The sequence below is a fragment of the Acanthaster planci genome, unplaced genomic scaffold (genome assembly GCF_054643075.1).
Source record: "Acanthaster planci isolate LZ-2023a unplaced genomic scaffold, COTS_SCS Contig197, whole genome shotgun sequence".
Taxonomy (NCBI): Eukaryota; Metazoa; Echinodermata; class Asteroidea; order Valvatida; family Acanthasteridae; genus Acanthaster; species Acanthaster planci.
Genome location: NW_028257818.1, coordinates 1 through 15,644, shown reverse-complemented (window position 1 = coordinate 15,644; position 15,644 = coordinate 1). Strand labels below are relative to the sequence as shown.

The window sequence follows — 15,644 nt, the reverse complement described above, 5'->3', positions numbered from 1 at the left end:
AACGACTTAAAACCTTGTTTCATTTTCGCAGTACGAGCATAGAGGGTTTTCACATTAGCGCCGTCTGCGCATATCCTCATCGGAACCGAGGCTCTCTGTGTTGAACTTAGTCGCGCTTGCCCGCAGAGTCGACACAGTCCATGCAGTATCTGGTTCGTAAGTGTGACTCCACTTCTGTTTAAACCACGCCCACTGCACAAACCACGCCCACTGCGCATGCGGACACACAACCATCACATGTACAGATACGTTTGTTCGCGGTAAATTGCCGTTATTTTTTCTTTTGATTTTACGTGTCTGTCATACTGAAAGACTCTTCCACAAAAATTTGCAGTCTGAAAAGTCTGAATTTAACATACCTTTATGTATTTTGTGTCTTGACTCCTTACTTTCAATCGTCTGACCGTATTAAAAACTGAAACTGACACATACAGCCTCGTTTTCAAATGCAGAAGTGCGCAGATCGACGCTAAAAGCGTCGTATTGGGATCCGTGGGGAAGGCAAGCAGACTTAGGGTGCGTTCGATTAGGTTCCCTGAACACACCAGTGTTACACGCAAGGGCAGCCTCGAAATGAGGGTAATCGAACGCTGCAGTGCAATCGCCAAGGCATTCTGGGAAAAAGGTCAAGTCACCGCCACGTTCCATCATGTACGTCCATGCACGAACAGTCCATCCGTGACGCCATTACACTCGGACAGCCTCCAGGGACCCACTCGCCAGCCGGGGTAATAGTGGCTGACTGACACCAGGGCAGGCACGAGGATCACGTGATGGCTAAACGGACGCTCTCGTGTAAGTTTGACTTACACGTGTAAGCTAATCGAATGCACCCTTACTGTTCATGCCACATTGGCTTGTACACGTGACCTGTTTTGTCAGGTATACATGTACATGTACATCATTTCGCAATCGACCAACGCTTGGCCTACCTCACGTAAGTTCGTAACGGAGACAGCCTTTCCCGACTATGACCGACGCACCCTCAGAATTTGCCAAGAGATCAGGTAATACGAATCTGTACATGTCGCACATTCAAGGACAAGGCGATGGAGGTCAGGCTAGTAAGCCCGTTGTGGCGTCGACTTCCCCCTTCCTCACGCCTAGTCAAAAGGAGGAACTAGAGGGATACGTCTTCCAATTCACTAACTTCTCCGTTGAAGGTGGTGGGAGCAAGGCATTTGCTGCAGTTGGAGCAATTCGGGTCAGTGAGCCTCGTATATACTAGTTTTGTCAACTAATAGAGTTTTCTCTTAACCTGTATATGCAACATAAACCACACACTAATGGCTTTTAATGGTCGACTCCTGAGGATATAAAAATAGAATTTGGTTGACAGGCATGACAGGCGTCCTTTAAATGCCAACTGTGGTAAGCATTACAGATAGCCAAGCGAAACCTTCCTTCAATGAAAAAATTCTTGCTGTTACTTTATGAAAGACCAAAATACGAAAAATCCCGTGTGGGTGAATGAGTGCATGTCCTGACAAATGGAGTCGTCTTCGATATTGGGTATCTTGCCATCAGATCATGACATCTTGTGAGTCTTAACTGGCCCGCAAATATCTTCATTATGGCAAGCGTTTTGTTTCTGTGAAGTGGTACATTTTAATCGAATGGAGGGACCCTCAGGGGGTTATATGCAAATCAATTATAAAAATTGCGCATAAAAAATACGAGCAAACACAGCAATATAAAATTTTATTTCGTAACGTATTCAACCGTTTACTCAAATAACTTAATTGAGCTTGTTTACTTCGGTGACAACTTCAGTCACACAAAAAACACATGAAACGCCATGAGAACACAAGAACTTACTCACAGGAGCTGAATCTGTAATGTCTACGAAGGAAAACAAATTCTGCAATCACTTTCAGAGATTAACTCTAAATGCAATAATAGGGGTTGAATACACGTCTGAACAACCTGTAGGTATGTGATAAGGGGTTGGGTATGGAAATCATATCTAATTATTGAATTGTTGGCGGAAGTATCAGGATGTTTACAAACCGATTATTCAACCACAGACATTTAATTAAGCTTGGTACATGTCAGTGCTGTCGACATTGATATTTTTGTCGTTGATTTTGGTCGCTGCGACGGTAAAATCGTTACCAAATTGTGCATGGTTAAAAAGAACTTCCCGACTGTAAATGTCAATGCACAAGCAATGTGGCTTGGGAAAATGCCTTTAAACCAATTAATACAGGCTGAAACAGCCACGTCGTTTGTTGTATACGTAAACTTACTGACAAACAACTGTCTTCTGCAAATCTGTTTTCCTCGAGAATCAGGCACCGTTCCTGAGACATCAGCACCGACAACCGCGTGGAAACTATTTGTTATTGCATGGTTTGACGGCTCCGAAAACCACGGTTTTTCTTTTGCGTACAAAACTGCAAGTTTGGCAGCTATCGAAAAAATTCTTCTCGTCAAAATGAATGGTTTATACACGCACATCCCGAAAACAGAGCTTAAAATTCCTAATTGGCGATTTATGCGGGCTGTGGCAAAATAAACATCCATTGTTAAATGTTCATAAGATGCAAAAACATCGTTACGGTTATAAGAATATATAAACGTCAGGTTGTAATGACATAATTATAATATGCGCACGTATATTTACAAATAGGTCATTTGGGAGACATTTTGTGGTAAATTTTTCAGCATTAGGGAGACATTGGCTTTTAGGGAGACATTTCAGTGTCTCCCTATTTTCAAACTACCAGAAGGAGGCCGAATTTTACCGTCCATATTTGGAGAGATGATAGTTTAGGGCCTAAAATGAAAACATACAAAGCTTGGTTCAGATCAGATTAGGGAATATTGAATTATGAGACAGTAAAGTTCTTATGGGAATGTCTCCCTAATGACCAATTAGCGGTAATAAGTATTACACTGTACATTTTACATTGTGTTAGATCTGAAACACCCGTAGGAAGTTGCGTTACAGCTGCGCTTGGGTCTTGGCACGTGTGCACTTTTCAGGAAAATCGCTGCTTATTTAAATGATTGGCATTTGATCTGTTTAATATCTGAGATCTGACACCTTACATACATTATAGCAAAATCTCAAAGAGATTGGCTTTCACCCAGTCGACGTAAACCCGTAACTTTTGAGGGAAAACAGTTTCCCTGATTTATTTTTTTAGAAACTCAGGTTGAGAAAATCGCTGATAAAAAACGATATATCCCGTATAAGAATATATTGACGTGGGGTTATAATGACATGATTTTAATATGCGCACGTTACTAGAATATACTGTAAATTTTACATTGTGTTAGATCTGAAACACCTGTAGGAATTTCCATTACAGCTGCGCTTGAGTCTTGGTACGTGTGTACTTTTCATGAAAATCGATGCTTATTTAAAATGATTAGCATTTAATCATCTTAATACCTGATGTTTGACACCTTACATACATTATAGCAAAACCTCAAAGAGATTAGATTTTACCCAGTTGATATAAGCCAGTAACTTGAGAGGGAAAACAGTTTCCTTGGTTTATTTTGGGGGGAGACTCAGGTTGAGAAAATTGCTGATAAAAAACCGAAATATCCCATATTTCGATAATTTTTGAAAGCGCATATAGGCGATTCCAATTTGGGGGCAACATCGTATTTTAATGATAAAATTGTGATATCCTTCAACACTAGTGCAGTGGAACGCAGCGACACCGAACACCGCTATACCAAACATTTATCTATACTGAACAGCATCCTTGGATCCCAATATGTTGTGCTCAAAACCTACCGAACATTATTCAGTTGCCGTTTGTAATTCCCAAACGCCAACTTGATAAAACAGTCGGTGTTTTTATGTTGGAGAATGACAAATGACCATTATTTCCTCAAGGGTTAGAAGGGAAAGCCACTAGTTGTTGAAGAGTTCATTGTAATTAGCTAGCTGAGAAACTGGGTACATGTAATAACATGAGTCACTGGTCGGCACATGTTCGAAGTCGTCTTCTAGTAACGGCCAGAGCACCTTAAACGTGAGTGCAACAGCAAAACATCGGGAAAACTGCGAAGCATTATCACAAGAGGGTGCACTTCAGTATGGAATTCCATATCTGCCGTCGCCCGTCGTCCGTCGCATTTTGCTTTTTGTTGTGTCCCAATTCTGCCATTTACCAGTTCCAAACATGCCATTTTCCGTCGTCCGTAGTCCGTCGTGCGTCGCCCATCAAAAATCAAATGGGTTGCATAGGACATGCAAAAGCCGGGGTTTAACAAATAACAATGTGATGATTCCATTCACTTCTAAAGATCTTTTCCGAATAAGGCAAGTACAAATCCCACCTGCAAAGCATATACTAGTCACATAATTAATTCCAATAATGCTAGACTACCCCTGCCCCTTGACAAGAAAATATCGTCTCTCTGAGAATTCAACCAAGTGTTTTGGGGGAAAAACATTTTCAGCAAAAATGTTCCGGCCAACTTATCCACAGTGTTATTCTAATTTGCATACTGTAAAAATGTGCCGACTTGTTTTCATCAAATTCCAGGAAGAAATCTGCCAACCGATACATACATTCAATCTTGTTCTCTCAATTTCACCTTGATATCCAGACATACTAGACGTGCTGTGGATAACAAACTGTTTTTAAAATGTATTGTTAGGTGGCAATTACCACTTGGTTTAAGTTTCAGAAAATATGACGTGTTGGTTTTTGTGGGTGTGTATGCCGTGGTGGATAGACCAATGAGAGCAGGTTGTCAAGCACATCAGCATTATTTAGGGGGCTAACAAGTAACGTTACTGTTTAAAAGACTTCTGTGAGCCAACCTGCAACGAAAGTCATGTCTAACTTGGAGTATACAGCAGATTTCATCACAGGTATACCCTCCCTCAAAATAATGTTGAATCAGTTCGTCTCTTATGAAAATTATTAAGGAATCAAACCTTGTAAATAATCTATTATTTACATTCCGCTCTGTGGGATATCGTGCAGGGACAGACAGAAATATTACGTAGGCTATAGACCTAAAATCAGGCTGTTAACAAGTAAAGTTACGTCTAGAGTAACTAAGTTATCGAGAAAAACAATATACCCTAACAAAAGTCTATTTTGTGAATTTATTTATTTATACCAAAACGGTATTATTTCATATACACGTTCTTTCTTTCTTCTTTCAATTGGAGTTTGGCGCAACTCAAACACGAATACTTGTACATCTTCTAGTTCTGTTGCTAAAATGAGAGTCAGGCATGGTGGATCAATCGAACAAGGACATGTACATGTGAAACGATCAAGGGTCAAAGTTAAAAATACCACTGCGCAATCGTGACAAAAAAAAAACAACGACGGGCGACGCACGACGGGCGACGCACGACGGACGACGCACAACGCACGACGGCAGATAGGGATTTCCATACTTCAGTTAGGCAAGAGAGGGCCCTATTCAACATGGCAGGAAACGTTCGGCAGTTAATTTCGCTGCCCCGAACGTCCGCTGTAGCGTGGACCCGTCTTGTTCGTTATAGCGGCGTTCCACTGTACATGCATGTTCACAGAGAGCTATCAGAAGGCTATATTTGTCAGGTTCAGAATAACACGTCAGGGTATTCATAGTGAATAACTTCAGGATCTTCGCCGAACCTCATCCCTTCAGCATTCCTCTGTTCCTTTGTTTTTTCCACCTGTCTCCGCAGGTTATGTCTCTGCCCATCTTTTTTCACACCAGTGACAAGCATGGAGTATGACTGCAGAAATAACACTCATGTTGACCCTACGAAGGATGATCTTTACATGAAAAAAAATAGTTAAAAAAGAACAACTGCTCATTCCATTGTTCATTTGCTCATTCGATTGCTCATTTCTTGCAAATTTCATCACTTTCTTGCTCTTTCAATTTCTCATTGGGTCATTTCATTGCTCATTAGCGGATTTGGAAGACAATGTCGCCTATATAGATTGGCTACAAGAGTCAAAGGAAGCCATCGAGGAAATTTGGAGTAAAAACCATTAAAAGAACACCGACAGGGGTGTGGCGGAAGATCAAGCCAGAGATAAGGCCAATAGAAAGACCCTTTTGGCGGTCAGGCAAATGTTTTTAATAAGTGCAAGACTTCTTGCCAAGTTACCTACATCAAAAGGCCTTTTCACACTGGACAAATCTCGGGGTTGACACAGGGTTGAAACTGGCGGCGATTCACACTTGAAAATTTTCATCCCTGCTCCCACCTGCTCCGGACCAGGGTTGAGATTTTCAACCCGGGTTGAAAATTGTTTGTGCTCACGGGGTTGAACTCATCCAAGTAAGCTCAATTCACACGAAACAAGTGTGAAACAATGCTGGGTTGAATGCTTGGTTGAAAAATTCAATTTTCAACCCAGGGCGCGGCCATGGGCTCGCTCAGGGTTGAGTTCAACCTGGGTTGAAAGGCTGTAGTGTGACAAGGCCTTAAAAGATAATGATACTCAGCAGGATATTTTGGAAGACCGAGAGAAAGTAAATAGGGATATGGAAGGAACAAAACTCTAAACAGATTTATGCATGATACTAGGCTAAATTTGACTAAGTTGTACAAGAAGATGGGCAGATTTACAAGAATAGGCAGATAGAGAGTAAGACAGCGAGAGCTGAGGACTAACTAGTACTTTTGGACTAACGTACGTTAAATCCTATTTTGTGATGCCTACCGTGCAAAAAAAGGGGAAAAGGTAACTCTTGCAGAATTCTAGTATGGTTATTTTCACCCTATGACATGATATTCAGGATATTGATAATTTATGTGTGAGGAAGGCTGCTCATGAATATGAAAAACCAAGCACCGGGAACGGGAACCTATAGCCCTCCAGTAATTTAATGTTGCTCTATGAACATAATATTATGCATGCATAATTTCGTTTTCTTCTATTTTGGAACCTACTTCTGACTTTAAAAACAGCCAGTGGGGGATGTGAAAATTGTGAAAGATACTCATCCATATGGACAATCACGACACTTCCTCATAACGATGTTTTTCGTTTGTAAGCCCGTTTTTAAGGTAGTCAACTGCAGCAAAATTTTGTCACCGACTGTCACTGCCTCGAGTGCAAGTCCAAGGCATGTCCAGCGTTGGAACTGACCTCCAGATACACACCGGTGCCTACCTGGCAATACGTACATCTCATTAAGATCATTTAAACATTATGTCACTGGATATTACGAAACTACGTCTTTTTTCCGTTTCCTGTGCTGAAACTTCGTACTGGATCATTTCTCATTTTGCACGGAAAGCGCACCTACATAAGGAGCACTTAAAGTGGTGTGTGTTTACACCCACTTGAACTTTGTTTAGCATTTCGTTCTCATGGTTGGCCTAAAACGGGAGGCTTGCCCCGTTACAAACAAAATTGAATTTAATACATACAAGCCGTCTATGAAGTTAATTTGAAAAATACAATTTAAAGTCTTTTCAAAGACCGGCTCAGAAGAATGGATGGGGCTAATGCCCGAGCGGGGACATTATCAGCGTTCATACAGTCTCCTGAGCCAGTCTTAATCGTTAGTTTAAGACTGACCAGTCATATATTTATCCCCATCCATAAAAAATCATTTTAGTTAGATTGTCAAAAGAAGTCGGTGTCATTTTAGTCCTGAACAACTGCATCCATTTCCTTGTGCAAGTACTCCAGAAGAAGTTCCTTTGAATAGACTTGGCGTGTGCATGGCGAGTTTCTTGACCAATAGGGACCATTAAACTGTCTCGTATGCCAGCAAATCGCAGTGGGCATTATCAAATGTTTTAATCATACACTGTCACTTTGTTTGTTGCCGAATAGGAAAAGTATCTAAGGCATTTACATGAATAGTTTTCGAGTTTCCAGTTTTTACTTTTAAGTTTTTATAAACTACATGTATTTTTATTGGTTCCACACGCAGCCTTAAAAGAGACTCCCCTATAAACCTAAAAAAAGTACATTTAACAATCTCTCCCTCTCTGAAAAACAAGTTCAGTATTTTGGGACTGAGGGTTATCCGTTGTAAAAGGAAGAACAATCAAGGAAGATGTGACAAACAGCTTAAAATAGTTTTCCGTGTTCAAGAAAAAAAGAGCATTTTCGTCACTTTTTCTAAACTACAAGCGAATGACGGAGCTATGCAATGCAGCAATGTTGGTGTGTGTTTTGTGTTTGGGGTCTTCACCTTATATTAAAATGTAAACACACGGCATAAATGGATCGTCATGAGATCTGTATGCCATTTCGGTTCGAACACCTTTTTTTCCCCTTTTCCTCCGTGCGCTTGCACGGTGGAAATGCTGAACCGTCGATGAAAAAGAGAAAAGTTGAGGTCACACTCATATTGACCACACACTCATTTTCTGAAACGTTTACAAACAAATCAGTTGGAATCTCTAAAAGTGTTGCCTGTATTGCAATGAACCACTTTCATGCAACATTTCATCTATTCGCTTCCGCGTCTATTCTCTGGCGATGATGACAGGTGCATGTGGAAGCAGGGTAATTATTGTCCTCGTACAGGTATTAGTTGAACTTAAAAATCAGTGTTGCATGCAAGTAACATGTTTCTCACAAACTAGATACAGCTAAGAAGTGTAACCTTATGTCATAAAATTAAGTGCTCTATATGTGTTCATGCATGTACCCATTTTCATTACTGCCAACCTCCTTTTGAAAAATCCTGAGTTTTTTTTTTATTTCATGTCGGAACGAGAGCATGCTATATTAATAATTTGATTTAGGAGGCTAATTTAACCGCTGTCATTTGGGGGGAGAGATTGATATTGATGATGATAGATGTAAAGTTCAAGACAAATCAGATAAGACTAAGGAAAGGAATGCACGACAATGAAACATTATGCTCATAAAATCCCACGTCAAGTCTTTCGATTTTGGCTATCAATACAGCCACGAAATACTTCCTAAGTCTGTGTCCAAGGATGAAGTATTAATTGCTGCGGGGTCAACTGTTATCGCCACTGGAATGCCTTGGTACAATCCCTATGACGTCTGAGTGTCTATACAGACGTGAATGTGTTATCATAGTTCTCCTTGGCGCATCGCTAACAGAAAGAGAACGACATTGTGACAGTGGCTGCCCCTTTCTCTTTGTTTCCAATGTATCAGGGAAAATGAATATCAAGATACCAAGAATATTAGCCCCATGCACTCTTCAGGATAGATTAAATATTACTTGGCGGATTCTTGTGGAATGTATCATTAATCGCACAACAGGGCAACACAGACTATTGATTTTTGACTCCAATGTCTGCAATGAAAAAAATAGGAAACTTAAGCAATTGGTGAGGGCGAACGTTTTGTTATCTTAACTGCATTGTGAAAACGTGCTTTTCGTGTTCCAAGGAATTAGATGATAAGCATACCAACTTTCGTTGATTTTTTGGTGTTATGTATATCCCCTCAAGTGCATTTGTGGGTTTGGTGGTCATGCGTGAGTGGTCATGTGATTGATCTTTGACTCCAATGAGGAAGCAGTATCCCTGAGGAGTATAGTTCAAGCTGCTTTTGTGTATAAACTTCATAGACACGATAAGGAAAAGCGCAAGTCCAATATGAAGAACAGAAAGACATGACAGGATCGTCTTAGTACCAAAAATGATGTTTGTGCTCTTATATAATTGGCACTTGTGGGAAGCTTATAAACTAGGAACAGTAATAGGCCCTACACCGCCAGTCAATTACGAATAGCACCCTACAATTGGATTGACTTCTTGTAGGGTGTATCATTAATCGCACAGGCCAACTTAGCAATTGGGCAACTTAGCAAGTGTGTATAGACTATTGGCTTTTGACTCGAATGTCTGACTCGAATAGTACCCCACAAGGACATTCTTAAGGAGAGAAAAAAAGAGTATAATTGGTTGGGGTCGAACTAGTTCTATCTTGGTTTGGTTAAAGGGTCCTAAAATCGTGTTTATGTTGCTTGGTGGTAAATTGAATGTCGTTCTCTCGTCTTAACGTTTTCCCCTACAAATATAGTCTGGTTCCCTACCCAAAGATTCCCTGACGACTCTTGATAAAATCTCGTAGGTCATGCATCACCCATGGATATAAATATATATGACGTAAGGGTCAGGGGTCAGAAGTTGAGAGCCCGGGTGTTTTTGATTTGTGGCAACATCTCATAAAATGAGGCTTTTCCCACATACAGTGGCCAATTGACTGCAAGTGTATCCCCACCGAGGGCATGTTTCAGGCGTAAAGCCTACATTGGTCGAAGAAAGTTAAATTCTGCATTTCGGCCAAGGCGACCCTCGATTTCAGTGAATAAAGTCAACTATTGTAGGATGCGTTCAACAGCTAGCCTATCTACCCGGCCAGGAATAACCGACCGTCAACGGTACAATCCGAACATGCCGAATTTAGACAGGATGACTTCGGAATACCATTCGGCTATTTCCAGAAAAGTTGGTCATGTGGACATTGGGTGAAACCGGACCCTTGATTCGTAAAGTAGTCGGAATCATCGGATCTGGTATCCCGACTACTACAAATACACTCACCTCTTCAGTCAGAAAAACTACTTTCATTCTATTAGACGGTGTTGGATGTTTCACAAAAACGACACTTATATCAGCTTAAATTTTTTGAAGTTCTCCAATCATTGTGTGCTACGTTTTGCATTATTGTATGCATTACAAAATCTGCTGACGGTAGACTTCGAGAGTTTTCCTTCTTGGAGGCAAAGCTGTTATTTTTGACAATCACATTCTGAAACTTTTCATGCCTTGACCACAGGTTCTTGAAGAGTTGGGTTACTGGGGCAACATCAAACGATTCGCCGGGGCCAGTGCCGGTTCCGTGGTCGCTGCATTTGGGGCTGTCGGATACAACTCGCACGACATCGAAAAGTTCTCAAGCTGGGATAACAAAGTATTTCTTGGTAAGTGTCTATGGGGTGGTACTTACTTCCCACATAAACTCTCTCGATTACAAGAACGAATCAGTTTTCTGCATGTGCTCAAGTCATGCACACCTGACGTCAAAGCCTTATTCCAACACTTAATTGCTAATCACATACAATTATTTCGCACGTTAAAGGGACCATGAGAAATATTTTAATATTTTGTTGTGCAATTTTAACCCATGTTTTGCAGCATTTTTAGTTTTTTTACTAATACTCTTTGCATACTTATTAGCGAAACTGTGATGTCATCCAAGACACTGAACCTCGATGTTGCACTGATTTGTGCAAAGAAAATTTCTAGATTTATTGAAACACTACTACCGTAGATTTCATTTCCTATGGGAATTTACTGGGTAAGCATGTGACAATAAGCCAGTAAGCAAACCTTTTCACAGAAATATTTTCAGAAAGCAAAGTTGGAGGTCAAATTTGAACATGAAAATATGGAGAATGAACCATGTCTTCCTGGATTTACATCAAAAGAAAAGCGCCCTCAGTAGTCCAGAAATGCTTGATCAATGTTAAATATTTATAAGTGCACTTTTTAGTCGAGGTACCTCAAATAAGATGTCAAACAATCTTGATACATTGAGGAAGAGTACAGAGATACACAAAAAGTGATTCTAACAATACTTCATTTCATGGATCGGGTCACTGGTTTATACAGAGACATTCTTATTGCTCCGTGTATATACGTTATGCATTTTGCGCGGTCAATGTATTCGTGTTTATTAGCTAGTCCAAATTCCACGCTTTTTACACCGCTAGCAGAGACGTTCATACGCCAGAGGACGTGTTTGGATAAGCAAATAAGAATGTTACAGACTTATTATAGAAGCCCCACGGTCTCCAAACGACATTAATGCTAAAACCTACGGGAAAACAGAGTTGCTACTTAATGAAAGATCAAAACAAGAAAAGTACTCGTCAGGACTCGAGAAAAGTTGAGTCACCCAAAATTGTAACTCGAGTCGAGTCACTGGTTCAAGTCATTGCAACTCTGGTGGCTTCTAGCTCTGCGACCGAGTCTCGAATCCCAACCCGCAAGTCGGCACCCGGTCTGCTGATTTGCATATCAGTCTGGCTGCGTGAGGTCGCTGTTTGGCTAGATTTTCCACCGCGCATGTATACATGTATACTACGGAGAATACATGAGCTAGCCAATGTGGGGCACTTAATGACGAACCTCTTGACCAAGGCTTAATGTCACTACAGCTTAGTTTCAACAAAAGCAAAAGAAATGCAGTGTACGTTTACTTATGATGTGAGTCAGAGAAAAGTGATTTTAAAGTGATTTTAAACTTCTTTTAACCTTGGTGCTGTTGATTAATCAGTGAACCACTTTTTATTCAAAATTATTTGTAATTTAAATATTTTATTTTTTTTATTTATCTTTTCCACGTTTCTTCATTGTCATTTCCCTAGGGCCCAGGGTGAATATATCTTTGGCAACTAAAAGGCTTCCCCTTGAATTTCCAAAATTATAAATGAATGAGTAGATGAGGAAGACTATAACTCGAAGTAAACCCTGCCAGGTTTCAAAAGACAGTGTTTTCCTGGTCTAATTCCAGACGCCACATTTGGTAAACTCAGCCTACTCCCAAACATGCTGAGGAAGTTCGGCTGGCACCCGGGCAACAAGATCTACGAATGGTTCGGCGATAGAGTCCAGGCCAAGATGGGTAACCGTGACCTGACATTCGAAGAGGTTGGCAGATGGGAGGGGGATGGGGAGGGTGTTGGCAATTCAGCGGCGTAGCCAGGGGATGAGGTGCGGACCAGTATAGCGGGCTGGACAATTCGAGATTGAATTTTGGACGGTGCTAGAGGAAACATTGGGGACGGCATATTGTAGTTATTATTAATGCAATAGAATTGTGAAATATACCAGAAATGCAAAACTGGCGTGGCGGATGTAAATGAGAAAAGGTTTGAATTCTGTATTAATGATGTAGTACGCGCTTTGATGCTAAGCGTCTGTCGAAAGTCTACCTTTAAGTTACAAGACTCGATTTAAGGGCCTTGGCTTTAGCAATACGACTTGAGGGCAAAAGGTTTTGCCTCGGCCTTGAAGGATCAGTGGCTTGTAAGTTTAGAACCTTGCTCTTCCAGGACCATTAATTTTTTTGTCAATTTTTTCAGGTAGGTTTGTTTGAAATTTTGCTATGCTATCAACATCATGTACATACAGCTTACTTAGTTGAGTCAGCTGTGAGCTGTCTGCAGTAAGAGTACGTGTGCAGTATTCGAAGCACCGTGTTTTGCAGGGAAACTTGGCAATTTAGAGGAGGATAGAGCAATGTATGGAGGACAGCATCAGGATCCAATGTGATGAAGGCGTGTATGGCACGAAATCAGCATGGCTAGCATTTTTCAGGATGATGACGAATTGCATTTAGATAAACAGATTATAGCTGGGAAAATCCTTAGTAATGTGATACGGTAGACTGAATTATCAAAAAATAGGATATTTTGTCTACTACTGCAATAAGAAGGAAAGAAGATGTCAAACGAATTGTTTGTGTTGATTAGACGATGATTTAAAATGTCAACTGGCACATTTTACGTATAGGCCTACCGGTAATCTCCCATTGAGTTTACAACATTCCTCCTCGTTTTTGTTTTACTTTGAGAAATGAAGGTTTGCAGAAGGTTTAACGGCATGTTACGAAACCGTTTTGTAACTATGAAGTCTAGCTTTATTTTCGAAGTTTCCTGGAAGTCCTATACTTGCAAAATATTTGATTATTTTCGTATATTTTTCTGATTGTTGAAAGAGTGTTTAAAGCCAGAAAACAAGTCCTTCAAGTTATATTATTTCAAATAATGTTGCGCTCTTCCTATAAAAACAAATGAAAAAAATTGAAAAACACTTCAGAAACACAGTATTAAACTTGAAGCTGTGACGGGCATGCTAAATATAACCTCTATTTTCAAGGAGGAGTTGTGAAGTGGTAAAGTTCAAAGGTCTAGGCGATGGCGTTTTCTGAGACACACTTTATGTGCCACATTATACTCTTCCTGATTTGTGCGAAAACATATAACATCTCTTTTGGTGTCAAGTGTACTGTAAAGTGCCTTTCTTCCAAAACACTTTAATTTTACTGTCCTTGCACTAGCTATACCAGCAAACAGGAAGGGAACTGTGTATCACTGTGACCAACATGAACAACATGGACTGCACGTACTGCCATGTTAAGACAACCCCCGATATGCCGATCAGACAAGCTGTCAGGATGTCCTGCAGTATTCCAGGTATTTAAAAAAGAAAATGGCCGCTCTCCTATCGCCCAAAACATTCACACGGGTGTCCTAACTTCACAGAAATATTGCCCTTGGTTGGTGGCGGGATTTGCCTTCAGTTATAGCAGTTATAGCACTTTTTAGCATTGAGTAGCAGCTAGTGTTTCTGTTCGGTTTTTTAATAGCAGGATGAGTATTTTAACACATCGTGGATGGTTCTTATGTTTCGTAATGACGGCCAGCCATAGTATACCCAGCTATAGGGAAAAGACGACCGCGAAAAGTGGCCTATTACCCTGGTTAGAGCAGGACTGTGACAGGTAGTGTAGATAACCGACCAAATCAGCCAAAGCATTCACTTTTTGCGACAGGGCTTTTTATCGAGAGATGAATGTTAAATAGAATGCCACTTTTGCCGAAGACCAGTTACCGGGGATATTTCCGAGAACAGATATAGGTTGACAGTATTGTTCATTATTACACAGTTTCTTAGTTACCCTGTTTCGTGTGCCCGCCCTCTGTATAAAAAGCGCTGGTGCCCGGTAGTTTCGATTTATTCATGAAAGGAGCATGAGATGAGCTGAGTTGGCAATGCCTCCATGAGCTCACATTAAAAAATAGCGGCGGTTGAAAAGCCTCCTGGTTTCGATGGCTTCGAACTCGGATATTGTTTGCTCTTTTTAAAGAGGGGGCCATCTAAGCCACTGTATATTGGCAATAAAACACGTCGATTGAGAGTGTTAGAAAAGGTTTCAAGCTAACAGGCACACTGCTCAAAAATAGCATGTAATAATATAGTTTTACAAAAGAATCCAGAACTTTTTTTGACAATATCAGTTTTCTGGTCAAGTTGTAGGTCAACTAAACGGATACCCATAATGCGTCTTTCCAAGGACGCACGTGTTGTAATTGCTCGTTTAATTATCATTGTTTAATACAGAGCCCATTGCATTACAGTGAGGTGACTCGATCTAGCCAGAATAACTGAGGGTTAGAAACTGTCCATTGCATCCCTTTCGCTATTTCTTCCGTTTTTTGTGTACATGTGGTGTGTGTTTTGCCACGAACATCATGAAGTCCTGTGCATAAATGGGGCAATGTTTGTTACATCTTTAGGTTGACGTTGTGCCTCGTTGTATAATACCATGAAATAATGAACACAGAGCAGTAATTGAAAACTTTCTTTCATCAGGTGTGTATTGTCCTGTGAAAGTTCAGAAAGGGAAGACCAACGACTACTTTGTGGACGGGGGACTGCTCTGCAATTATCCAATACACTGCTATGACGGTAAAAATAACTTGAGATTTGCAGCCCCTCTAATGCTCAGATAACCTATACAAAACCTCTGTAAGGTAGTCCGTACTTCAGCCTACTTGACTACATTAATGATGTGAAGTTGTCTTGACATTAAATACTTTCAGTTCAGAGAAAACGTGACCGTTGGGCCTTCCCAAGCCGACTCCTTTGGTCCAGTTGCCCCGAGTTCATTTACACCCATTCTAAGGAATACGGTACA

At 40.6% G+C, this 15,644-nt stretch overlaps 1 protein-coding gene across 1 annotated transcript; it reads left to right on the top strand.

Annotated features, from left to right (window-relative positions):
• Positions 1-624: 624 nt before the first annotated feature.
• On the top strand, positions 625-15,514 carry LOC147795049 (uncharacterized). The gene is made up of 5 exons (XM_087132310.1): positions 625-1,204; positions 10,716-10,860; positions 12,456-12,592; positions 14,004-14,139; positions 15,320-15,514. Exons 1-5 carry the CDS (start codon positions 971-973, stop codon positions 15,457-15,459), a joined length of 792 nt encoding a protein of 263 aa, XP_086988436.1. The 5' UTR covers positions 625-970; the 3' UTR covers positions 15,460-15,514.
• Positions 15,515-15,644: the final 130 nt, after the last annotated feature.

Excerpts from the sequence above, each read along its gene's own strand:
- LOC147795049 (XM_087132310.1), top strand. The coding sequence starts at position 971 with ATGACCGACGCACCCTCAGAATTTGCCAAGAGATCAGGTAATACGAAT. Across the intron at positions 12,593-14,003 it reads GTGACCTGACATTCGAAGAG|CTATACCAGCAAACAGGAAG; the intron begins GTTGGCAGATGG and ends TCCTTGCACTAG. Across the intron at positions 14,140-15,319 it reads GATGTCCTGCAGTATTCCAG|GTGTGTATTGTCCTGTGAAA; the intron begins GTATTTAAAAAA and ends TTCTTTCATCAG.